The 27,196-nt window shown below is 46.1% G+C and overlaps 1 protein-coding gene across 1 annotated transcript in view; it reads left to right on the top strand.

Moving 5' to 3' along the window:
• Window positions 1-9,945, top strand: part of Kcnk12 (potassium channel, two pore domain subfamily K, member 12) — a 44,839-nt gene extending 34,894 nt beyond the window's left edge. The window contains exon 2 of the mRNA XM_013017984.1: window positions 8,965-9,945. Coding sequence (XP_012873438.1) covers window positions 8,965-9,866 — 902 coding nt within the window. The 3' untranslated portion in view covers window positions 9,867-9,945. The remainder of the gene's footprint in view (window positions 1-8,964) is intronic.
• The last annotated feature ends 17,251 nt before the right edge of the window (window positions 9,946-27,196 follow it).

The raw sequence follows: 27,196 nt of genomic DNA, 5'->3' as shown, positions 1-27,196 counted from the left end.
CCCTCTCAGCACGCACGTGTGCATGCACACACACAGGGGAGGGAAGAAAGCCAGGGCTGCCTCCTCATGAGAGCTGACCATCTAATTCTGCAGATTAGACAACTCCACAAGCACTCACAAATACAGCAGCCCACAACAGTACCTTTTTAAATATCATATTCGGGCTGGGTACCAGGGGCTCACGCCTGTAATCCTAGCTACCCAGGAGGCTGAGATCTGAGATTTGTAGTTCAAAGCCAGCCTGGGAAAGTAAAGTCTATGAGACTCTTATCTCCACTAAAACTACAAAACAACAACAACAACAACAACAACAAAAACCCCTAAAAAGCCAAAAGTAGATCTGTAGAATACTAGCTTTGAGCACAAAAGCTCAGAGACAACTCCCAGGACCATTACAAAAAAAAAAGGGGGGGGAGGGTGTGGCGCTGGGAATGTGGCTTAGTGTTAGAGTGCTTGCCTAATATGAAGCCCTGGTACCACATAAACAGAAAAGGTGACACCGTGGCTCACGTGGCAGTGTTAGCCTTGAGCAAAAAGAAGCTCAGGGACAGTGCCCAGGCCCTGAGTTCAAGCCCTAGGACTGGCAAAAAAAAAAGAAAAAGAAAAATCAATTTTGAGACTGGAAAATATGGTGTGCTACCTGGGCTCCTTGTACAGCAATGCAGGGCTGGAGCTGGAGTGAACCCAGAGGTGAGAAACAGGCCGGCGAGGTAAAAGGGTCAGGAGGCCGTGGGAGAGGCAGGCCTGAGAGCATGTGGGGCTTTTCCAGCTGCTGAGATGGCTCAAGGTGTGATGATGCTCCCTGTCTCCAATGCATCCCCAGGGCCACTTGGTTATGATAGATACACTGTACCTCACCCATGGCTTTAGGGACCGCTCATCATGTTCTAGGCATTGTGGGAAGCCTATGGCTCCACCCCCAACCTCCTTCCAGCCTCAGAACAACATTTGGAGTAGGCACCAGTGCTGGGAGTCTCAGAGGGAGAAGCTAGGGGTAGAGAGAGGAAATATGGTATCCATGCGGCCCCGTTATGGGGAATCTGCACCCAGCCTGTGGTCAAAGTGCCTGTTCCTCCCTGTGCCCCCAGCTTGCTGAGGAAGGTGTGGGTGGCTTTATCCTCGCTTGAGGAAGGACACTGGCCTCAGCTTCTCTTCTGCGCCATGAGGATCCCTGAGTGTCCACAGAGCAGGGCAGGCTGCTGGAGAAGCAAGGCTCCTGCACACTCACTGCAGCCAGAGGAACTGAACACAGCTGTAATGGGGCTGCCAGAAGACTGAAGCCCATGTGTGCCCAAGGCTCCAGGCACAGCACTTCCCGCAGGGGATGCTTTTGTCAACATTGGGCCTCAGTTCCCTTGTGCTTGAAACCCCACCTGTCTTCTAGACTGAGCACAAACACCTGCTCTACCACAGCTCCAGTCATCACTCCAGCAGAAGAACCTCAGCCTATAGCTCTCTGGACTGGACCTGAGACACCTGGGGACCGGGCCAGGTGGTTTTGTTGTCAATAGAGGTTGAACACTACTCAAAACAACCCTTCCTTTGCCTTCCAATCCCCGATACATTCGCCTCCCTCTCTCCTGTCACATCAGAACCTTCCTCTTGCTCCAAAGGCAGGTTCTGCCACTAGCTTGCTTCATGATTTAAGGCAAGCTATGTAACTTCAGCAGCTTTATCTTTTAACCTGGCTCAGCTTATGAATCTCACCCAATGTTGGACACCAGTGGCTCACTCCTGTAATCCTAGCTACTCAGGAGGCTGAGAACTGAGGATCTCAGTTCAAAGCCAGTCCTGGCAGGAAAATCTGTGATTCTCTTATCTCCCATTAACCACCAGAAAACTGGAAGTGGTACTGCGGCTCAATGTGGTAGAGCACTAGCCTTGAGCACAAAAGCTCAAGGATAGTGCCAAGGCCCTGAGTTCAAGCCCCATGACTGACAACAACTATAATAATAATACCACCCATTTCAGTCCCCCTTCTCCCCTCAGTCTTCTTTAGTGTCATCTGTTTTCTAAGGCTCCCTCTTCTGTGTTCTGATGGCGGCCAATCACACTCAGAAAACCCTCAGAAAAGCTCTCCTCTCATTGGCCTGAATAGGGATCATGTGTCAATTCCCGAACCAATCTCTGTAGTCATGGAAATGTCCTGCACTGATCTTCCTCACCTGGAGCCAATCACGATTAAGAAACTGGATAAGCCGGGCGCTAGTGGCTCACGCCTGTAATCCTAGCTACTCAGGAGGCTGAGATCTGAGGATCGCGGTTCAAAGCCAGCCCGGGCAGGAGAGACCGTGAGACTCCTATCTCCAATAAACCACCAGAAAACGGGAAGTGGCACTGTAGCTCAAGTGGTAGAGCGCTCGCCTCAAGCTGGAGAGCTGAGGGACAGCACCCAGGCCCAGAGTTCAAGCCCCACGACCGAAAAAAAAAAAAAAAAAAAAAAACTGGATAAACCTGATTGGTTTAGAGACTAAAGGCAAACATTCCCAGTGTTGGGTGGGTTTGGCTATTGCTCAGTGCAGGGCTCAGGGAATGGCTGGTAAGGAGACAACTAAAAGTCAACTACCAGAGTCTAATCAAGAAGATAATCACAAATTGTTTATTAACAGTTATTTTACAGATCACATTGAAACCCCTTATATTAAAATGTATACTACTTCAAATTTATTTATTCATTTATTTGCCAGTACTGTGGCTTTCTCACTTGACTTTCATGTAAGGCTGGCACTCTACCACTTGAGCCATGCTTCCACTGCTGACCTTTTTCTGGTTAATTGGAGATAAGACATTCTTGAGCTTTTCTGCCCAGGCTGACTTCTAACTGAGATCCTCTCAGCCTTCTGAATAGATAGGATTTATAGGTGTAAGCTACCAGGGCCCAACATGTTTTTTTGAATGCAAAAAACCCAAAAGCTTTAGTGTGTGTGTTTGTGTGTGTGTGTGTGTTGCATGCATGTCCTGGGGCTTGAATTCAGGGCCTGGACACTGTCCCTGAGCTATTTTGCTTGAGGTTGTGCTCTGCCACTTAGGCCACAGCTCCACTTCTGGCTTTTTGCAAGCTCTTTAGAGACAAGAGTCTCACAGACTTTCCTGCTCAGGCTGGCTTCAAACCTTCATCCTCAGATCTCAGCCTCCTAAGCAGCTAGAATTATCGGCTGAGCCACTAGCATGGGGGCTAACCTCATTGTATCTTAATAACTTCATTCATTTACAACACATGGAGAAATCTTTGTTACGATGCAGATTCCTAGGTCCATTTCCCAACTTTCTAAAGAAAGCCTCTGAAGTGGGACCTGCCCTGGAATCTGCATTTTAATTTCACAGCCCAGTTAGTTAGAAGCTCTGGATCATGCATGCTGACCTGAGGTCATGACTGGTAGTGCCAGTTTTTCTCTCCAAAGAATAACAGGTTGAACTATACATTGTGTTTGTTTCCTTCAGAGCTGACGATACAGTGCCCGGCCGGAAAAGGTCCCAGGGGGTAATGAGCCAAGGCCACTCATCTTTCTGGCAAATGGAAAGGGCACAGGCTTCAGGCTGTCTCAACCTCTTACAAATTCCCATGGCGAGAATCTTCATCTCCCAGAGCCTCTTCCTTGCCTGCCTTGTTGGGCTGGCAGTGCCTCCCTCACTGGCTGGAGGGGAGGAGTATGTCTAGTGCCCAGGAGAGGTTGCCACCCAGGAGTGTACAATGCAGACCAGCACTGCCTCCCCATCTCCCAGCCAGGCTCTGGGAGCTGAACTCTTGCAGGCCCTGTCACCAGGGCCCCATGTGCGCAGGAGGCACCAGACAGGCTGTAGGAATGAGCTTCGCAGCTTTTGTCAGAGTGACATAATAAAGCCCCCAGTGTCTGCTCCTTGCAAACCAGAATGGCAGATCAATTGTGGCATAAACAAAACAGCAGGCTTGGTGTGAGCCTGGGGACAGATTACGCCTCTGCAGGGTGTGACGCGGGTGGGGAGCTGAGTCTCAGAATGGCAAAGTTTGCCTTTTCCCTAGCTGGAGCTTCAAGGCTCCTTTCCACAGTCAGCCTGAATTCCTACATGTTGCCAGAGATCGGGGTCTGATCCCCTAGACTGGGGACCAAGCAGTGGTGCAAGACATAGATCAGATCCAGAACCTTGACATACCCCATCCCCTAGAGCTCATTATGTTGAGGGTAAAAACAGGTGGACACTGCATTCTCCCCTCCCCCAACCCCCCAGGAGCTGAGCTAACTGTGGTATTCAGCAAAGTAGAGGAAGAGAAGCAGATCCAAGGAGCCAGACCTGAGAAATCAGGCAAGAAGGAGAGATACTTTCACTGACTGCTGTCTGCGATCAGAGAACCTACAGACCAGCCAGCCTGAAACTTGTGTGCTCGGCAGAGAAATTCCAGCTTTGTTTAGGGACTGCAGTTACCAGCTGACTGAGTGGTTGTGATGAATAAAAGCTAAGACAGAGACACAAGAAGATGCTAGGAAAAATCCCAGCCCAGATTCTGGATAGGGCAGCAGAGAAGAGCTGTGCTGTCTCTATAGGGCATGCTCGTTGCAGGGGAAGACATACTGCACAAAATCCTCTGCAAGGGGTCCTAGGGATTCCACTGTTTCCCAATAGCACCACCCCGGTGCCCATGTCTTCAATAACACATAGACCTCTCAGAGCTATTTAAGATACAAGTTACAAGTCAGGGGTAGTGGTGCATGCCTGTAGTTCCAGCTACCAGGGAGACTGAGGCAGGAGGATGGCTTGAGCCCAGGAATTTGAGGTCAGCCTGAACAACACAGTGAGATTCCATCTCAAAAGAAGAAAGGAAAAGGTCTGGATTCTACCATCCTAGAAGGGCGGACTGCTTGCATTCTGCCTTCTTCCTCCACTGTCTGTGTGAGCAGCCCCTGTCAGCAGCCCACGGAGACAATTTGCTAGTATAGCTTCCGACTCTGGAGGACATACTTCAGACGCTGCTTCTCCTGGAACTCTCCTCACATTCCACTCAAGCTCATAGGTGTATCTGAGCCCTAGCTGGAAGTGAGCTGCCCAGCTCTCCTCTTGCTGCAGGGAGAGATTCTCTTACCTAACCCCCAGTAACCATTGTGCGGTTTGGAGATGGGTGAAGGATGCCTAAGCACTTCTCACCACCACAAATCTCCTACCTTGTGCCCATCTTCCACCCATCCCTGGGTAATTCTGAGCCTTTCAGACAGGCTGGGAGGAGAGGGGGAGGGGATGTGCTGTTAGTTGCCAGGCCCAATTTGCCAATTTAGTCTAGCAGAGCTTTGTCTAGAACTTCTCTTTAAAACCTGGAATTACATAGCACAAATTATTCTCAGCTTTAAAGACTTCAGCTGAAAATCTTAAAGTATAGGAAAATCCAATTCAATATTCTCTTAACTAAACAAAGCATCAATTCTCCAGGCTTAGGCTTTTCCATTTCTTTAGGAATTTAACGAAATGACCCCCATTACTAGTGGTTTTGTATTCCTGAATGAGTAGAAGCGTTGGGTACATTGGTCTAGTCAGCAGGCTTCAGTCAGGACAAATGGATGTCAGTCTGTCCCCAAATGAACTGAACAAGCTACAGGTCATATCCCTTCTGCTGTTCCTTTCTCTCCTGTCCAAATAAAGTTTTCTTATTTAAAAGGTCTTGTTTTATTTCTTATTATGATTTTATTGTCTTTAAGTAGTTGTTCAGGGGAGTTGCCATTAAACAAAACAGTTTATGAATACAATTCACGTTGATCAGTGTCACCTCTTTCAACCTCTTTCATCCTCAAAGGGTGTCTTATGAGAGTACAAGAATTCATAAAACACACAAACCTCATACAGCTATCACTTAGGTAATCACTATCTCTGTCAGTAGATCATTTCAAGGTCCCCTATATCCCTACCCAGTCACACTCTGCCTACCCTGAAAGGAAATCCCATCTCCGACCAAAAGCAATTTCCTTTCCATCTGAGGGAGATCTGGCTGTGATATCAGTCACCCCACTGGCCAACTGATGAAGGGTTGATTTGGCTGAGCTGGCAGGCCAAGCAGGCATCCCTGTCCCTGCAGATTCACTCAATGAGGACAACTTTCCCTAGAAGGAGAATGTTCTTCATTCAAGGGTACACTAGAGACTGTGTTCTTCTAGAAGCTCCAATACATTCTCCAAGCACTTATTCCTTATAAGTTGACCAACCAAATGCGCATCCCTGAAAAGTACCATAACTTGTTTTTGCCTGATTTTGTATTAATATTATTTTGTAGATAGCTTCTCTTGTCCAATATCCTTTATTTTAGTAGCATCTGTCAGTTGTACAAAAAGGAGCTCCATTGTGACATCTCCATGTATGTATACAATGTACTCAAATCAGCCTAACACTCTCTATTACTCCCCTAACCCTCCTACCCCTTTGCATGCATGTTCAACATTCTTTTTCATGAGACTCACTCTTGTTGAAATAGCTGTGGCTCATTTCTTTTCATGTGTAGCATTTCTTTATCGTGAACAGGCTGATGTACTTCTGTTTCTGGACATCTGGACTATCAATCTATGATGCTTTACAAACACATATGCATTCCATTCCACATATAGCTACGTAAATTCAGAGCTGCTGATTTCTTTATGAACTCAAGAACTTGAGCTTCACTTGCTTTGAAGTATAGCAAAAGCATTCCATCAAGTTCTTAGGTAAACTGCAGCTTGTTCAGTTCACTCTTTTGTGGTCAAATTCTGAATATAAGAAACCGACTGGGGCTTGGAAGATGGCTCGATGGTAGAGTGCTTACCTTGCATGCATGAGGCCCTGGGTTCGATTCCTCAGCACCACGTAAGCAGAAAAAGCTGGAGGTGGTGCTGTGGCTCAAGTGGTAGAGCACTTGTCATGAGCTGAAGAGCTGAGGGACAGTGCCCAGGCCCAGAGTTCAGGCCCCACGACCGACAAAAAGAAAAAAAAAGAAAGAAAGAAAAGAAAAAGAATCCAACTAAACTTTTGCAACATGAATACTGTGTTAGGATTTTCTTTAAGTCATTAAGCATATTCAGGCATATGCTTGGATATTTCCTCCGGGAAATCTAGAAAACCCTCTGTGAGGATTACAAGAAATATTTACTCTGGCCTTTTTAGGGAGACAGTAAGTTAATGAGACAAATTATTGTCCATCTCTTTCCCAGGATTGGTCCCACCACTTTGGCAGTGCACAGACTGTTGTTGGACATGAATTAAGTAGGAATGCCTCTGTTTTGCAGCCAGAGGTGCTCAGATGTGTCACAGAGTTGCTCAAAGGGTCCATTTTCAGCTCAGACTCCAGGAAGTAAGTGAATCTTCCTATCAAGAGATTAAAGCACCCCCCCCCCACTCACACACAGCAGACAGGCAATTCTGGGCTTTACAAGGAGAGCAGATCAGGATGGAGAGGCAAAGCAGCCCCCGCTGTGCTGCCCTGAATGGCAGGCGGCAGAAATCAATGGATAAAAACTCTTTTAAAGCCTGTGCTTTGAACAAGTGATAAGGCTAAGACATAAAAAGTATCAAGCAATAAGCAGCTACCCATGCGCAGGGAAGATCTCTGAGGACAAAATCCCAGACACACACCAGCAGCACAGCCCCTAGCTGGCCCAAAGCCTCCTCCTAGACCAGAGTGAATGACAGTGATCAGAAAAAAGAGTGCTAGAATTCTGTGGCTGGGCCTTGCTCACACTCTGAAGGCGTGGGTTTATACTCGATCTCTTCCCTCCTCCTTAAAAGTACTAAGGATTGAATTTAGGGCCTCACCCTTGCTAGACCACTTGAGCCATGCCTCCAGGCTCTTTTTGCATGGGTTATGTTCCATACAGTGTGTCCACTTATGCTGTGCTTCCCCTTGTCATAGAAGGTGACATGCCTTTAGTCTTCCTCCATAGCTAGGATAGCAGGCCCACACCAGTCTCATTGGTTGATACAATCTCCTGAATTTTTTTTTGCCCACACTGGCTTCAAACTCCAATCTTTACCTCCGAGTGGATAGGATTACAGGCTTGAGCCACCATGTATTACTCCAAACAATCATTTTTTTTTTCAGGTCATGGGGCTTGAACTCAAGGCCTGGGAGCTATCCCTGAGCAATTTCACTCAAGGCTAACACTCTACCACTTTGAACCACGGCACTACTACTTCTGGCTTTTTCTGTTTATGTGATACTAAGGAATCAAATCCACAGTTTCATGCAAGCTAGGCAAACACTCTACCACTAAATCACATTCCCAGCCCCCCAAACAATCTTTTTGTGAGTTTCATAAAGTCCTTTCCAGCCAGGCACTGGTAGCACACACTTGGAATCCTAGCCACTGAAGAGGCTAAGATTAGAGAATCTTGGTTTGAAGCCAGCCTGGACAGGAAAGCATGTGAAATTCTTATCTCCAATTAACTACTAAAAAGCCCAAAGTGGAGCTGTGGCTCAAGTGGTATAGTGCGAGCCTTAAGCAAAAGAGCTAAGGGGCTCAGGCCCTAAATTCAAACTCCAATACGGGCACAAATAAACAAATCCCTTTTCTGGGACCTTACACTCTATTTGGTTCCAGAGTGCACAATCCTAATTAAAGTGACGTCTTTATGGAATTCTGGCTTTGCAAGGCTGTCTGTCCAGGTGTGCGTAAAAAAACGCCTTTGGGGCTGGAGGCAGGGTGTGCAGTAGTAGAACAGATGTCACTTGTTGGCTTTGTGGGGTATTTCCATGGTTTGCACCTTTGCCCTCTGCTTTATAGCCTGAGGGTTCTTCCCATCCTGCCCTCCCCATGTGGGTGTATACAGCGGCCAGGGTAAGGGCATGTCACCTCCATCAATTTAGGGATTGAGAAGATCAGGAACAACATCTAGTCACACCAAGGAAGGGAAACGTGTAAGTGCTACTCAGGTAAGGAGCCGGGCCAGCACTGCGGTTTAGCCTGCCCCACACCCACGCCCCCCCTCCACTTCCCAAGAACCCCCTGCTCTAGCTGATCATCCTTATGCTTCCCCCAGGTTTCGGCATGACCACTCCTGCCACTGTGGGTGGGAAGGCCTTCCTCATCGCCTACGGCCTGTTTGGCTGCGCGGGCACCATCCTGTTCTTCAACCTCTTCCTGGAGCGGATCATCTCGCTGCTGGCCTTCATCATGCGCGCGTGCCGGGAGCGCCAGCTGCGCCGCAGCGGCCTGCTGCCGGCCACCTTCCGCCGGGGCTCGGCGCTGTCGGAGGCCGACAGCCTGGCGGGCTGGAAGCCCTCGGTGTACCACGTGCTGCTCATCCTGGGCCTGTTCGCCGTGCTGCTGTCGTGCTGCGCCTCGGCCATGTACACCAGCGTGGAGGGCTGGGACTACGTGGATTCGCTCTACTTCTGCTTCGTCACCTTCAGCACCATCGGCTTCGGGGACCTGGTGAGCAGCCAGCAAGCCGCCTACCGGAACCAGGGACTCTACCGCCTGGGCAACTTCCTCTTCATCCTGCTCGGCGTGTGCTGCATCTATTCGCTCTTCAACGTCATCTCCATCCTCATCAAGCAGGTGCTGAACTGGATGCTGCGCAAGCTGAGCTGCCGCTGCTGCGCGCGCTGCTGCCCGACGCCCGGTGCGCCCCTGGCCCGGCGCAACGCCATCACCCCGGGATCGCGGCTGCGCCGCCGCCTGGCCGCGCTGGGCGCCGATCCCGGGGCTCGCGACAGCGACACCGAGGGCCGCCGCCTGTCGGGCGAGCTCATCTCCATGCGCGACCTCACCGCCTCCAACAAGGTGTCGCTGGCGCTGCTGCAGAAGCAGCTGTCCGAGACGGCCAATGGCTACCCGCGCGGCGTGTGCGTCAACACGCGCCAGAACGGCTTCTCGGGCGGCGTGGGCGCGCTGGGCATCATGAACAACAGGCTGGCCGAGACCAGCGCCTCCAGGTAGACCAGCGCCGCCCGGCGCGTTTGCTTCTCTTCTCTCAGAGCTGGCGCGTTCTTAATCCTTATCCAATAAAGTGAAACCAAAAAGAAAACTTTTTTTCTAAAAAAAAAAGAAAGAAAAGGAAGAAATACAATTTGGCCAGGCCTGATGTTATCAAGGGCAGAATTTGGGGGCGCCTGTGTTCCTTGTACATCTCTTGGGGGAACTCTTTTGGGGGAACCACCGCCCTCATCCGATCCTCCTCCAGGGAGAAAAAAAAATGGCACCCCAGACCCGACCCATTTTCCCACACACAACCCCTCCCCTGCCCACCGGGTGCGCACACCACAGCAAGGAGAGTGGCATTCCTGGGCTTTGTAGACTGGCACCAAACCCTTCCCCATGCACATAAGCAGCTGGCAACCTCAAAGCATATGGTGCAGCTTTTCATGGCTCTGAATTACCTCCTCAGCATTTAGAATCCTGGCCCGGCCTAGCAGCTTCCTTCTGGTCGTCAGAAGCGATGTAGTCACAGTTTTGACAGGTGGGGGTGGGGAGAGCCATATGTTGCCTCCCGGTGTATATATATATAGAACAGCCACTACACACAGAGAATGCTGTAGTATTATGCAATGAGATGAAACACAGCACCCACTTGGACTGTGGCATTTCCCCCAGATTTGGAAATTGCAAATGGTGAGGGGCTTGGCTGGCCTTTCTCAGCCTGCGTTTAGTCCACTCAGCACAGCACAGCACACAGGGCAGCGACTTCAAAGGGCAGCAACCCTGGGTGGCGGCAGGAAGGAGCAGCTCAGGTTGCAGGGGGTCTTGTTTTCATCTCCAGGTAACAAGCACCATCTTGGACACCCCCCCAACGCCCCCCACTTCATTCCCAAACTTCGTGCACACACAGGAATGCTTTTCACCATTAACCAGGAATAGCTGACTCTTCTCAACAAGATATTGTTGTAGTGTTTTCTTTTTCTTAACTACTGGTGTTTAACGGTTCCCATTTTTAGAGATCTTGGGTGTATAGAACACAGCCCCTGCCCCCCAACCCCTCACCTCTCCTCCAACTGAGTCAGAGTTGTATCAGCTGCTAGCTTAGGTGGGGGGGGACCTAGGGCCTACAGCACCAGGAACCCAAAGCTGCCATTCCACAAATGTCAGTGCATTTGGCTCCCGTGCCTGTAAAGTGTTTGGGGAATTAGAACTCCATTCTAAATCCTGTGTATCCTCCCCAGCAATCTGGTGAGCTTGTTTTCTCCATGCAATCTGTATTGGAGGTGGAGAAAAGCAGGAGGGAGGGAACTGGTGGAACCCGGAGATGGAAGTAATTTTAGGATTAAAGTTATGCTCTGGATGCTCAAGCTGAAGGACAGATTCTCGCAGACTCCTCCTCTGCAGCTTGTAGGTCCTTAACTGGGAGGAAGGCCAGATACCCAGGCTTCATTGAAAATATGAAGATCTAGGGCTGTAAAGGAGCAGTTCTTTGCCCTTTTTCTCATCGAAGGAAATGTCAACCCGAAAGACAGGTACCAGAGTTAATAGGTGTGGTGTGACCCAATGCGTACTGCTTCTGTTGGAAGTCTTATCTAGCAATGTGAGACATCCCCTCCCTGCAAATGTCCCCGAAGCTTGAGGACACATACATACACACCCCAACATGCACACATGCACATTCACACTCAGCTTTAAGAGTCAGGCTGAATGGCAAACTCCTCTTTCCTCTTCTAGTTTATGGTAGGAAAGAAACAAATGATCTGAGATCTTAGTGATTCTCAATGACTTGGGAGTCATTTCTTATCTTTGTTGGGGTTGTCTTCTAAACTCAGACCCTAATGTAGGGTGAAATGAGCAAGGCAGCACTGGCCAGGTCAGTCTTGCTAAATCCCCCCAAATAAGCTCTTCCTAGAGTTCTACTTCTTGATCCACTATGACTCCCCATCTGAACAATGGCTGTGACCATAAGATGGGACAGGATACTTGGAAAAGCACATGTCTGTAGGACAGGACTTCTGACAAAACTTTAAAATAAAGTACCAGTTTTATCCTTTTAAAAGGAACCATTAAAAAGCCTTCAATTAAAAAAAAAAGCCTTCAATTAGAAATGTCACCTAGGCAACAGGAAATAACTTGGGATCTGAGCCATCCAGAACAGGGAAGCACAGATCCCCATGGCAGAGGTATCTGGACCATGAGGACTTAGTCTGAAAAGTAGCAGCCTGCATTTGGGAAGGGAGCCCTAGCAAGAGCACAGCTAAGGCCTAGCCACTGAGCCACTTGGGTTGTATGAGTCTGAGGTATCCAGTCCACGCTACACCACCTAGTGCATAACACTGCATGAAATCCTATCTGTGGGAGGCACCAGGATCTACCTCCAGAGAAAATAAACCATCATGGGTTTTGTTGTTGCTGTTGTTGTTTTGTTTTGTCCTAGGGTTTGAACCAGGGCTTAGATGCTGTCCCTGAGCTTTTTGGTTCAAGGCTAGTGCTCTACCACTTGGAGACACAGAGCCACTTTCTGCTTTTCTGGTGGTCATTTGGAGATAAGAGTCTCACGGACTTTCCTGCCTAAGCTGGCTTCTAACCGTGATCCTCAGATCTCAGCTTCCTGGGTTGCTACGATCACAGTCACAAGCCATCAGACCTGGCTCTATTCTTTAGCAGCCTGGTCCATCTCTAGTGCTTCCTAGAGTCAATCCTTTCCTACACTTTGGCTTTAGAAAGAGGTGATGGGGGAGGGCAGTTTGAACAAGTAATTTCAGAAGCATGGTCTGAGGGGCCAGACAAGGAAAGGCCTGCTCATAACTTCCCAGAGAAACACCAGTCCTCTAAAGTATCAGACTAACTTGGCATCCTGTGGCACATGTCCATTTTTGTCCTAATTCCCCAGGTCCCCATCATCCAGCCCCAATCTCAATGCTACTGCATGCTACAACACATCATCATCCTTCCTGTCCAGCCAAAGGGCTCAGTACCCCTGATGCCTGGGTCTTCTTCCTTGAAAAACTAGAGCTTCTTCAGGCAGGAGACTTGATGGAGCATTAGACCCATCCCTAAGGGATATGTGGGTTTTCAGCTGGTTTGCTTGCTTGGTTGTTGTTTTATTTTGTTCTTTTTTGTTTTCTTATTTTTGTTGTTGTTGTTTTCAGTCACAGCGGGGGGCCTGGGCACTGTCCCTGAGCTTTTTTGCTCAAGGCTAGTGGTCTACCACTTTGACCCATAGCTCCATTTATGGTTTTCTGGTGGTTAATTGGAGATAAGAGTCTCATAGACTTTCTTGCCCAGGCTGGCTTTGAAACGTGATCCTTAGATCTCAGCCTCCTAAGTAGCTAGGATTATATGGGTGAGCCACCAGAGCCTGGCTCTTTTTGTTGTTGTTGTTGTGATGCTGGGGATAGAACTCAGAATCTTACCCATGCTAGGCAAGCACTCTACCACTGAGCTACACCCCCAGCCCAGGACATGTGGTTTGACAACTTGTTTGATGGTGAACATTGAGAAGCAAAAATAGGCCATCCTATATCATTTCAGGAGCAACTAAAGGAATATCAATGACATTGATAGAGACCACTTTCTCTTCTGCAGGTTCTCTTGAACCTCAGGCTAAGGAAATATCCATTCCCTCAGATGCCAAGCCTCTTCCACCCATCATGGGAGTCTCTAGCCTGCCCTACTGCTGGCAGCTCACTGCAATCTACAACTCAGGTCCAGGAGCTGCCTTTTAACCTCAGGCCCACACTTGTCTGTTTCATGCTGGGCTGTAGGCTCTAATACAGATTCATGACTCCAAGAAACACTTGTCCTCTAGCTGTGGCAACGCAGAAGTCCTGGGCCAGGTACCAGGCCTTCTTCACATTGAAGGCAGGGGAAGAAGCCATTCTTGGTGTCCTGGTTTATTAAAGCCAGATGGTCTGGCCCCTAAGTCTCCTGAGGTCCCATTGCCTGTTGGGGCAGTCTCTGTCCTCAGCAAGTTGGGAACAGCCCTGGACATTTGCCCAATAGGTGTACACACACACACACACACACACACACAGAGCAGCCTTACCGAGAGCTACTTTTCCCCAAGGAAAACCCAGACTGGGCCACTTGAAGAAAGGTTTCCCATATTTAACTCATTAGTGATCTACAGGGCCTGGAGGGCGTTTTTGTACAATATGCATGGGTTTCTGTCTTATCTACGCAGAAGCTAGCATCCAACCCTAAACCTACCCCTGGAATACAGCTGCTCACGTGACCAGGGAGTCTCTAGCCCTCATACAGATACCCCCAGCAGACCCTTTTCCCTGTAGGTTCTGGGGTGATGGGTAGCTGAGCCCCCATGGCTAGATGAGATACTTCTGGGAGGCTGAGACTGAAGGAAGCCACTGAGGTGGCAACCACAAGAGCTGTGGGCCATATGGGTCCATCTTACTGTAACTTTTTCCTCCTTTAGGAAAAATAAAAAGCACAATTCTACATCACTGTCTGGGAAGCACAGCCAGACAGCCAGCTTAGGGCACTTCTGTGTCCAGAAGAGGCACTGGGGCTTGGTTGCATGGTTGTGTGACATCACAGTGACTGACGGATCCTCCTCTGGGGTGGGAAGAAGGGAAGGACCCACTAAAGCCATTCCTGACCCTGGACAGGCTCACATGGACTCATGGCCTGGACTCTTCTCCCTGGAGCAGATCTGGCACACTCAGTCACCAGAGTATGACCTTTGGAGCAATCGCAGCCTCACGTACATTGAGGAGAAGCCATGAGCTTTCTGCACTAACCCAGCCTGAGACCCCTTCCCTTTCTCCTTCAGGAAGCCCCTTGCTTCACAACTCATTTTTGACGCTGTGCATTCTCTCAGGAGGGGTTAGAGCATGCGGGTGAGCCTCCAAGCCTTCTTAAACAACATATTTCTTGCACTGGAGGGAGGACTTGAAGGGTATTTCAATTAATGATGAATAAAATGTAGCCTGCCACCCTTTGAGCTGTTTGCTGTCTGTCTGTCAGAGCCGCCTGCCTCCCCACTGCCCTGCTCACACCTCCTCTCTGAGGTCCCTTGGGTAGTTACCTACAAAACAGAAGTGACTCTGAGTGCAGGGTACCACTAGGCCAGACCAGGCTAGTGCAGGCAAAGTCACAGAATGACTGAATCATGACCAGTGTGCACTTGGCTCTCCAAAGGAATTGTCAAAAGATACTAACTCAGGCAGGAGGTGCTGGCTCATGCCTGTGGTCCCAGCTATTCAGGAGGCAGAGGTAGGAGAATCATGCTCTAATATCTGCCTGGGCCAAAGCTCAATACCCTATGTGAAAAATAACTAAAGCAAAAAGAGCTGAGTGTGCTTCAATCTGTCGAGTACTTGCCTAAACACATGAAAGCTCCTGAGTACTAATCCTAATTCCCCAAAGGAAGGGAAGGAGAGAAAAAGGGAGAGAGGGAGGGGGGAGGAGGGGATCATAGCCAACACTTAAAGGGCTAGCAGTAGAAGAAAAAGACATAACACACTAATTAAGGAGGATGGGAGATGGAAGAGGAAACTGAGAGCATGGAAGACGACAGAGCCAAATGAAGACAGATTCTAGATTAAATAGGGACTGAAAAAAGCATCCTGGATTTGGTGGCATGGAGGATATCTATGCACTCATCCGTCCATTTGTTTATCTGTGACAAACTGCTGCTAGTTGTCTATAGAAACAAATATAGAGCTAGATAATCTAGAAGCAAAAATTAAATATCCAAACCCGTATTTAAATAACTTGGCAGGAAATGAAAATGTCATAAAAGACTCCCAGGACTCTTTTCAAGCTCCTTTCTGAGACAAATGCCAGGAATGTGTTTTACTTGATAAGACATTTCTCTTTCCCTAATGAAGACCACCAAGCCCTTTTCCCCGCTTTTACAGAAGGAAGACCTCAAATTCTAGTGATCATCCGCTCGACAATGGCTGTGTCTTGCCTTCCATTTTCCTGAATTCAAAGCTTAGTTATTCCTCTGAGGACAATGTTCAGAGCCCAGATTTCTCCTAAAACTTTCATTGGACTATGCATGAGGGTTTTTGAAGACAACAAAATGATCTAAATGAGAAGATGATGAGTATGCTAAGGATGGTCTTCAAACCCCCCCTTCTCTGCACAGCAGTGCGCAGGGAAGTAGCTAGGGGAAGATTTAGCAGCATTGGCAGGTGCTGAACTCTGAAGACCCCGCTGCACCTCCCAAGTCCTGCTCACATTTCAGGTCAACCAAGAAGAACAAATGTCTCCCATGAAAGGGTTAGATTCGCAGTCCAAGTCACAGCTGTTAAAGGAGAAAAATGACACACATTTTGTTGCCCAGTGAGAACAAGTACTCATCAAAACGCTGAGTGAGCCAGGCATGGTAGTTTATACCTATAGTCACAGCTACTTGGGAAGTAGAGGCAGAGGATTACTAGTTAGATGCTCCTACGTATGTTAAAACAAATATTTTATTAGGAACTTACCAAGATAATAGGTAGAAAAAGAGATTTGTTAGGACAGAAGCTAGGGGAAAACTGACAGCAAGAGGTCACTCACAAAAAGAATAAGAGTCGCTGCTACTTTAGCAGTACAGGATTGAGGCAGGCTTTTATGGAGTATATCTGTATTTTGCTGGTTGGCTTTTTTTTTTCCCCCTCTCCCAATTCTAAGGCTTGAACTCAGAGCCTGGCGCTGTTCCTGAGCTTTTTTTTTTTTTTTTTTTTTTACAAAGCTAACACTCTACCACTTGAGCTACACCTCCACTTGCAGCTTTTTGCTGGTTAATCCAAGATAAGAGCTCACAAAGCCTCACAACTTTTCTGCCTGGGGTAGCTTTGAACCAGATCCCCCAGGACTGAGTCACTGGCCCAGAGTTGGCTGTCTGTTTCTCGTGGGCCTTATTAATTGGTTACTTCTTCCTCAGATCAGGGTTTGAATTTTGTATGCGCGGGAACATCTCAAGAGTTTAGTTTTTACGTTTGCATTCCATCTGGGCCATTTCACACACTTGACTCATTTCTGCATTGCATTGCATTTGGCCCATTTGGCGTGCTTGGCTCGCCTCCACATTCTACCCCACCCCGGGTATTTTTGTGTCTGCCATGTCCCTTTAAAAGGGGAGGCTCACCCACATTTGTGAGTGCTCCCCTATTCCTCTGGGGGACCTATCCTCCCCCATCCACATGGTTCAGAGAGGGATTTGACCTTGGATGACTGGAATCCTCGCTGGAATTTTATAGAAGGAGCCCACAGACAGAGGCTCTCTATCCCTCCAAGACAAAATGCTGTCCGGATTTGACTCCCTCATTGTCTTTCAGTAGCCACATCCCATTCTCTCTCCGTCCTGTCCCTCCCCCTTGGTCACATGAAGAAATCCAAAGACAAGGATGGCACTCAAATAAACCAGCGTTTGAGGAAGTGAGGCAGAGCATTGTCATGCGGTCATGTTGTGCTCTCTGGATCCACGTCTCCTACTCCACCCCAGATGGTCCTTTTGTTAGAAGTTAGTATGAGTCAACTTGCTCTCACCAGGAAGCAAAAGAGTTCTGATAATTAATAGGTTAATTACATAAGTTATATTATTACTCTTATTTTACAATGATGGTAATAATAATGGCTTTGCGGTCTGAGGTCCAGGGACAGAACCGGGGACTCCTAGGTAAATCTGTTTCATTCTATTTGAGTGCACAGTGTGACCATATGCTGGATGAAGTACAAACAGAAAGGCATAGAAATGGGTATTTTTCTCTCACAAGCAACAATCCAGGAAGGAGGTGAGTCACTTGTTACTGATATAAGCTCACTTTAATCAAACCTATGTGTGCATAGCTTTATGTGTGATCTGTGTGACACCACAAAAGAACTCACATGGGTGTGGTTTTAAATAGTGAATGTTTTTGGTGTATATGAAATCTCAATTTTTTTTAAACATTTGTATTTAACTCAGGATCTCACATACACAGCTTTCTTGCTTGTGGCTGTTGCTCTACCACTTGAGCCATGCGTCAGTGTGGGATAGCTGGGTAAGGCACTTAAAGGTGAAAGGGAATGAGAACAGGCCTACAGACTGTTCCAGAATCTGCATATCAACTGTCACAGCACAATTGGGGTCACTGGCTACTCTATGGCTAAGAGCCTTGTGATTGGCAGCCTTCAGAAACTTCAGAGGTGCTGGCTAGGAATGAGGAGGGGAAAACAGTACATGCCCAAGACATCAGACATTACCTCAGTCAAAGCAGAATAGAGATTCAACGCCGTCATCCAGTCAGAATTGCCCAAGACACAAGGCATGGAGCATACAGACACCACTCCCACTCTTGGAGATGCCATTTCTCACCACCTGTAGTGGCATTAGGTCCTTGGTCTCATTTCTAAATCAAGGCTGTGAACTTGGAAGTTGTCTGAAGCTCCTCACAGCTCTAATCATCCAAAGACAGTCACAGCTCTGTGAAATGAAGTCCTGTTGAAGAAAAGGCCCCTGACACAGCTTGAGCCTCCAGCTGTGCAGCAGATGGTACAGAAATGAGGCAGGAAGAGAAAAGGCTGAAGTCAGGACACGAGGAGGCCAGTCCAAGCAGAGCCAGAGGCCAGGAAGCAGCGAAATATTAGGCAGCATTAGAAAGCCAAATGGCTTGAGTGAGCAGATAGGCCAGAAGGACTGACACCAAAATATTCCCAGTGGTGAGCTGAGCCCTTTGCTTAGGCCAATGTGAAGGATTTGGAGCCAAGGTAGCAGACATCTGGAAGTTCTAGGATAGAGACTAGAGACAGTAAAAGCAACATGTGGAGAGCAACTTGGTCTCAGGCCAAGGAAGTCTAGCTTTTTTCTTACTTGGTAATTGAACTACTAGGGCCCAGGTGAGATACACAATATCAAGTCTTAGGGCTGGAGATGTAGCTCAATTCAGCGGCAGTGTTTGGATTTGAGGGAAATGGGGGGTGGGAGGAGGAGGAAGGGAGAGAGAAAGAGAGAGACAGAGAGACAGAGAAAGAGAATATCTTAAAGCCAACCAGCAACCATGTCCTCAAGGCTCCCACAGGACCACACTTTACCATACTTAATATTATCACCTCAGGCCTCTGGTAGCCACAGAATCAGGGCAAGCATCACCCCAGGGCAGATTGTGAAACTTCCACCATGTCCAAGTATCCTGGAAACCTTGAGAGTCACAGAGAAAGGGCTGTCTGCGAAACCTGTTCGGGGCCAGTTGAGGATAGAAGAGTCTCGGTCATATAAAGAGGAGCCAGAAGACAAATACGGATTGATTCCAAGAGAAAGTCATTGAGAGAGCCACTGATGTCTACCAAGGAAAATCTGAAGCGGCAGTGGCCTCCCAAAGCCCCATGAGATGACCTTGAGACCTCTGTGGGCATGATTCTGGGGAGAAAGGCATCTGGCCAGTGACTGCCTGGGTAAGTCCTGCACTGGCCACATTTCTCTGGGATTGCTCTCACTGAGGTGTCCTTGAAACTCAATTTCTTCCCTGAAGGGAGACCAGGACTTACAGTGCTGCCCCTTAGACACATAACACAAGTCCAAGAGAAAAGCAACTGTTGTCCTTCTAGCTCATTTATGTTCTGGCTTGTCAGTCCTCACACCAAGGGAAGAATTGGGAGATGGGGGCAGAGAAAAGATCCTATTGACAAGGATTATGGTCCTCTGAAGAAATCTATAAACACTCTATGTAATTATCACTTAAAGCTGGTGTTCAAAAAGAAAAAATCAGTTCAGGTTCATTATTTCCAGCTAAGCTAATCCCAAGAGGCGGAAAGAAAGTTTCTGAACACATAAAAATGGATTATCCATTTCTGTGTTTCTTAATGACCCTTGATGATGAGACTGTGCCTGGAAATCGGTGTTTGTGGAAGGAGGTGCTCGGGTCAGCCTCTTAAGCAGACAACCAGCCAGGAGACATGGAGCACATCACCTACCACGGCATTCTGGCTTGACCAGTACCCGTTAGAGCAGGCAAGACGCAGGGTTCAAATTTCCCTAGATGCAAACAGAAGCACTGGGAACAACCACTGTGCTTCATTCAGGTAAGAACAACATTCTTGCTCAGCCCTCCTTCCTGTAGCCTAAAATGTAGATGCCATTGGCTGGAGTATCTGTCAGCATTTTAGCCATGAGATAAAGAAAAGAAGCCATGCAAGGGGGCAGGTAAGCTAAAAGGATGCAGGGTCCCTGGTGTTTCTGAAGTCATCTTATCATCCCAGACTGCTTATCTCCAAATTTCTTTTGTATGAAAGAAATACAACTTCTAACCTGTTCATGTGATTATCTCTGGCAAGTCACTTAAGCTTCACTTAGTCTGTCTCCTTACTGCAAAGTAGGTAATAAAGAGTATTTATCTTGGCTGAGAATGTGGCTCAGTGGTAAAGTGATTGCCTCGCATGCATGAAGCCCTAGGTTTGATTCCTCAGCACCATATAAACAGAAAAAGCTGAAAGTGGCGCTGTGGTGCAAGTGGTAAAGCGCTAGGCTTCAGCAAAAGAAGCTCAGGGACAGTGGTCAGGCCCTGAGTTCAAGCCCAGGACTGGCCAAAAATTAAAAATTAAAAAAAGTACCTTACAAAGAGTGGAGAATATACTTAGTGCCAAACACATAGCATTTGCTATAAAAGCGTTAGCTATTATTACACTTATTTAAGCTAATTTTCTTTTTTTCCCGTAGGTCATGGGGCTTGAACTCTGCGCCTGGGCGTTGTCCCTGTGAGCTCTTCAGCTCAAGGCAAGCGGTCTACCACTTGAGCTACAACATCACTTCTGATTTTCTAGTGGTTAATTGGAGATAAGAGTCTCATGGACTTTCCTGCCTGGGCTGGCTTTGAACTGTGAGCCTCAGATTTCAGCCTCCTGAGTGGATAGGATTACAGGAGTGAGCCACCAGCACTCGGCTAAGCTAATATTTTGAACAGCTTTATTCAGCTATAGTTGGTATATCATACAGCTTTTCCATTCAGAAAATGTCAGTGGTTCCTAGCATATTTACAGTTTTATAATAAGCACAATCTAATTTTAGATCATGCCCCAAGGAAATTTTGCTCCATAGCAATCACTCCCCATTTCCGTGCACTTCTTCCCCAGACCTAGGAATAGATTTTTTTTCCCCAGTCCTGGGGCTTGAACTCAGTGCCTGGACACTGTTGCTGGGCTTCTTTTGCTCCAGACTAGTACTCTACCACTTGAGCCACAGCGCCACTTCTGGCTTTTTCTGTTAATGTAGTACTGAGGAATCAAACCAGGGCTTCATGAATCAAGCACTCTACCACTAAGCTACATTTCCAGCCAGGAATAGATTTTTTTCCTTCCTTCCTTCTTTCTTCCTTCCCTCTATTCTTTCCTTCTTTTTGGAAGTGCTAAGGAAGAACTCAAGCATACAGGGCCTCAGGAACAATAGAAGAAGTGGCTTTAGGTTCTCTCCAAGCAAAGACTCTTGTGTATTACAAAAAGTCTTGTGTAGTATAAAATTCTTTGTTGGATTTTTCTTGAAGTGTTAATGTGTAAAATGAGTCTCACTAAATATTCTTTTCAACAGCTGTTTTTCATTTGTTGTTCATTTTCAATTTAGTGTTAGTCTTTGTCAAAATAGCATAATTTTAACAAAATCAAATAGTATCATCTGAAGGCTCACAATCCCAGGCACAATTCTCTTCCAAATGCTTCCTACTCACCACTCCAGAGGCAGACACTTTCAACCCTCCTAACACAATCTCCTAGTCTTGTCTTTTCCTTCCTTCCTTCCTTCTTTTTTCGTGGGTCCTGGGGGTTTGAACTCTGGGTCTGGGGCTTTGTACCTGAGCTTCTTTTTCTCAGGACTAGGGCTCTACCTCTTGAGACACATCACCTCTTCTGTTTTTTTTCTGAGTAGTCAATTGGAGATAAGAGGCTCATGGATTTTCCTGCCCAGCCTGGCTTTGAACCACGATCTCAGACTCCTAAGTAGCTAGGATTACAGGCATGAACCATGGGGGCCTGGCTTCTTCTAGTATTTTCTCTAGTATTTTTCAATAGTAGAATTATATTTCTAATTTCAAACAGTATCTTAAAAAAGTAGATTTACTCACATCCCAATATACTTCTTTTATCCTCACATATTAATCTTTAAATTATTATGAATAATTAAAATTCACAACAGATATGCAGTATAATATATCCTTTAAAAATAATTTTAGAGTGAGGTGATGTTGTCCAAAAAGAAATGTACTCTTTACCTGACTTATGTAACAGTAACCCTTCTGTACATCATCTTTATAATAGCAATTCAAAGAAATAATAATCTTAAGTAATTTATTTAATTTTTAAAAAATAAACTAAATTTACAAAAATAAATAAATTTAAAAATAAATAGACTAGCTAAGTGCTGGTGAATCACATCTGTAATTCTGGGTCTCAGGAGGTCGAGACCTGAAGATATTATTTCGAAGGCATCCCAAGTAGTCAATACAAGACTCATATCTCTAATTAACCAGCAAAAAGCAGGAAGTGAAGGTATGGCACAAATAGTAGAGCATCAGCTTTGAGCAAAATGCCAAGCAAGAGCATGGGGCTCTTAGTTCAAGTGCTAATACCTGCATCAAAAAAGAAAGAAAGAAAGAGAGAGAAAGAGAGAAAGAAAGAAAGAGAAAGAAAGGAAGAAAAAGAAAGGAAGGAAGAAAAGAAGAAAGAGAGAGAAAGATGGATTGGGATGTAGCTCAGTGGCAAAGAGCTTGCTAGCTAGTGCAACATCATGGGTTCAATCTCCAGTATGAGAGAGAGAGAGAGAGATTGTTATGTGAAATGAGCCAGGCACAGAAAGAGAAGTACCACATGACCTCACTTATCTTGAATTTAAAAAGTTGATTGAATAGAAGTTGAGAGTGGAATGATAGTTACCAGAAGAAAACTGGGAGAGTAGAGAGAAATAAGGGAGGGGTTGGGGTGGGGGTGGGGAGGGGATGGGTAGGAATAACTTAGGATGTTAAGTAGGATTAAGTTCTAGTGTGCTATTTATTTATTTTGTTGCTGTTGGTTGTGGAGCTTGAATTCAGGGCCTGGGCACTGTCTCTGAGGTTTTTCACTCAAGGCTAGTGTGTTTGAGCCACATCCCCACTTCCAGTTTTCTGGTAGTTAACAGGAGATAAAGAGTCTCACACTTTCCTGCCCAGGCTGGCTTCGAACTCAGGTCCTAAGATCTCAGCTTTCTGAGTAGGTAGGATTACAGGCAACAGCCTCTAGTGTGCTTTCCACAGAGTGCATCTCAATTATGTGTATCTCAAAAAGCTAAAAGATTTTAAGTATTTTCACCATAAAGGCATGACAGGGGCTTGACTTATTAATATAAGAATTAATATATATTATAAGGAACTTGGATGTGTGGCTCAAATGGTAGAGAATGTAGGCTTGGAGAAGAAAAAGGCCCTTATTTCAAGCCCCAGTACCAGTAAACTATACTAAGTTGCACAAATTTTAGGTTTATGTATCAGCTAAAAATAAAGTTGACAATATAAAGCAAGATTATTCCTAGTTACTAATCCTCCCTCTGGTCCCAGTTGCACTGCTTGCATTACAGGTATTATAGTAGGTTAACCCCATGGTCCTTTCAGAGCATTTAATAGCAGGGCCATCCATTCCTGTTCTCCCTCACACACATCCCACGGGGCACTGCCCACTAATACTCTCTAGATTTGGTTCAAGCTATAATTCATTTCCACAAGTCACCCAAGTCTTTCCCACTTCTCAAGGACACCGCCCACATCCTTACTCCAACCAAGACAGACTCTCCCAAACCTGGACTTGACAGGTAAAAGGTCAGTGGCTCCTCCCTGTCGTGTCAGCTTCCTCCCTCTGTCTGATTCTTATGGCCTCTAAAAGGATCTCAGGGAAAATCACTGACAATATATCCCTAAGTTTTAACATATCTGGGCTGCTGAGATCAACTAATAATAAAAATAAATAAAGCAGGACAGGATTCCATTGCTGGCTAGAGGACCATGAACAAGATTTTTTAATATGATGCTTACAAGGAGGGAGGGTAGAGATGCCCAAGGGATGGCCATTTGGATGCTGACTAATAGAGCTGAGGCTATGGATGGACATGTCTTTTCATAGGCTTGTACACTATGGGAAAACACTCTAGCGTATAAATTGGTGACCCTCGGCCAAATTCAGGCCCGAAAACATATTTTCTTGACTACAGGTGATTTTTAAGGTTGTTTTTTTTTTTTTTTCTGATCATGGGGGCTGAACTCTGGGCCTGGGTGCTGTCCCTCAGCACTTCAGCTCAAGTCTAGCACCCACCACTTGAGCCATAGCGCCACTTCTGGCTTTTTTCTGCTTATGTGTTGCTGAGGAATCAAACCCAGGGCCTCATGCATGCGAGGCAAGCGCTCTACCACTGAGCCACCTTCCCAGCCCTTTTTGTTGTTGTTGTTGTTATTGTCAGTCTTGGGGTTTGAACTCGGGGCCTGAGCACTATACCTGAACTTTTGTGCTGAAGGCTAGTGTTCTACCACTTGAGCTCCTCTTTCAGCTTTTTTGGTTGTTAATTGGAGATAAGTTTCAGGGGCTTACTCGCTTGGACTGGCTTCAAATCTTGATCCTCAGCCTCTTGAGTAGCTAGTATTGCAGGCATGAGCCACAGGTGTCTGCAGTTTTTTGAATGCCTTTAGGTTGAAACAATTACCTTAATTCCATTACTCTGTATCCTGTACCTGCTTAGCCCTGAATGTATGGCACTTGTGAACAATAATTCTGATCATCCACTTCCCTTAAGTTACAGAGAGGATAAAAGCAAAGATGAGTAGCGATTGGTTTAAAGTCACACACAGAGCTAAGTGGTGAAAGATTACCACTCAAATCCAACAATCTTCCTACTATACCACATTGCTGCTCACTTTAATTCACGTCCATGGTTTGGACAAACCACACACCAAAGTGAGAACATATTGACATACGTTGAATCTGATCCTACTCTAAATGTTGTTTGACCACAAGAAGCAGTTCCTCCAGAAAGGTGGGAGAGACTGCTGGGATAAATCCAAGGCATTCATTCCCTCCTTTGGGAACGCAGAAGACCATGTCACAACCATGTCTAAGTTTTTTGTTTGTTTTTCTGGTCATGAGGCTTGCACTCTTCAGCTCAAGGTGAGCGCTCTACCACAGCACCACTTCCAGTTTTCTAGGAGTTTATTGGAGATAAGTGTCTCACGTACTTTCTTGCCTGGGCTGGCTTTGAACTCAATCCTCAGATCTCAGCCTCCTGAGTAGCTAGGATTACAGGCATGAGCCACCAACGCCTGGCATGTCTAGGTATTTCTTCTGAGAAATCTCAGCATGCACCAAACTAAAAGTGGCCATAGAGGTTAAGTTCTGAAGCAGAACAATAACAGAAAGCAGTAGCTCCATAAAAATAAAAAAATATAAATGAAAGTGATATGGACACAGAGAACAGGCAGAAAAATGCTATTGTAAGTTGGGCTGCACTTCTACTTTTAGTCTAAAATTATGTGTATTATTCTGGGCATTTTCATCATCTTCCCAACCATACCCTAGCTCTTTATCCCTAACATACTGCATGACAAAAGCAACAGGAAAAATTACCTTTGTATATGAGAATTCTCTTTACTCATTTGTTCTTTCTCATAAGCTAATTAACGATGTTTAATTTATTTCAGGCCAGGAACTGGTTTTTCCTATTTTGCACACTATTTTAATCAACAGAATGTAACTAACAAGCTTAAAGAGACATTCAATACTGAATCAGCAGCTCAGACCATATGCCGAGGGTAAAAACATACTTCCCCAAAAAAGCTAAATGCAGAAAGACCAAGGATAGAAGATGTATTTAATACTCAAGAAGTCTAACAGGATGTGCTTAGTTTGTGGAACACTGAGATTTTAAGAAGAACAAATTATTCTTTAAATACATCTAGCCTAGTCACCTGGGCTAGCTGAGCTGGTACAGCCTGAGACTCTTAATGTATCTAGCCTAAAACTTTTTTCCTTTACCTTTTAAAACCTTAAGTTAAACAAATCTAATGATTTGGCTGGGAATGTAGCTTAGTGGTAGAGTGTTTGCCTAGCATGCATAAGGCCCTGGGTTCAATTCCTTGATACCACATAAATAAAATTCTTAAAAAGTCTAATTACAAAATGAATGCAGCTACTTTTGGATTGTTTTGAAATACAAAAGCCAAATATTTTCTCTAAAATGTGGCCAACAGATTTTAACAATTCAATCGAGTTCCTATTCTGGGTTATTTATGTGGTCAGCTTTATTCTATGACTGAAATTTGAGTAGGAACAAAAACTACATTACAACAAAAAAACTTAAGTATAGCCAGGTGCCAGTGGCTCACTCCTGTAATCGTAGCTACTCAGGAGGCTGAGATCTGAGGATCACGGTTCAAAGCCAGCCCGGGCAGGAAAGTCCCTGACTCTTATCTTCAATAAACCACCAGAAAACTGGAAGTGGTGCTGTGGCTCAAGTGGTAGAGCACTCACTTTGAATTGAAGAGCTGAGGGACAGCACCCAGGCCCAGAGTTCAAGCCCCACGACTGACAAAAAAAAAGCCAGGTGCCAGTGGCTCACGCCTGTAATCCTACTCAGGAGGCTGAGATCTGAGGATCGCAGTTCAAAGCCAGCCCGGGCAGGAAAGACTGTGTGACTCTTATCTCCAATAAACCACTAGAAAACCGGAAGTGGCGCTGTAGCTCAAGTGTTAGAGTACTCGCGTTGAGTTGAAGAGCACAGGGACAGTGCCCAGGCCCAGAGTTCAAGCCCCACGACTGACAAAAAAAAAAAAATTAAATTAAATATAATTGTCTTTGAAAAGGCAGAAATTGGTTATATTTTGTTCCTCATGCATCATTGCAAAAGGAAGGAGATTTTAATTGAAGGCCTGGTTGTCTCATTAGCATATTGATGTAATAAGCACAACCCAAGTCTGAGGCATCTTAAGATCTTGCAAAACTGTCTCAAAATGAAGCCTCTTTTACAGAAAGGAGAGTGGCCTGATTCTCAGAGCTTGATAGACTACATGTTTTCTTGGAATCAACACTGGCTTGTACTATTTCTCACAGTTCTAACAACTAAAACCACTGATTTCCATGCTAAACATGCTTTTGTATAGCAATCCAAAAATCTCTTACAGCCAACCAATGGATATTCCACTGGAATTTAGAAATGCTTTTTGAATTATGTCAAAATTCCTCTCAATCAAGCACTCATGCAAATCCTATGGTGCAGCACTCAGGAAGCTGAAACAAGAGGATCTCAAGATCAAGACCAGCCTGGACTAACACATCGAGGTCCTGTCTCTAAAACAGGTAGGGCTGGGAAGGTGGCTCAATGGTAGAGTGCTTGCCTCGCATGCATGAAGCCCTGGGTTTGATTC

Source organism: Dipodomys ordii, unplaced genomic scaffold, assembly GCF_000151885.1.
Source record: "Dipodomys ordii isolate 6190 unplaced genomic scaffold, Dord_2.0 Scaffold37, whole genome shotgun sequence".
In the NCBI taxonomy this organism is placed as follows: Eukaryota; Metazoa; Chordata; class Mammalia; order Rodentia; family Heteromyidae; genus Dipodomys; species Dipodomys ordii.
This window is presented reverse-complemented; position numbering and strand designations above follow the sequence as displayed.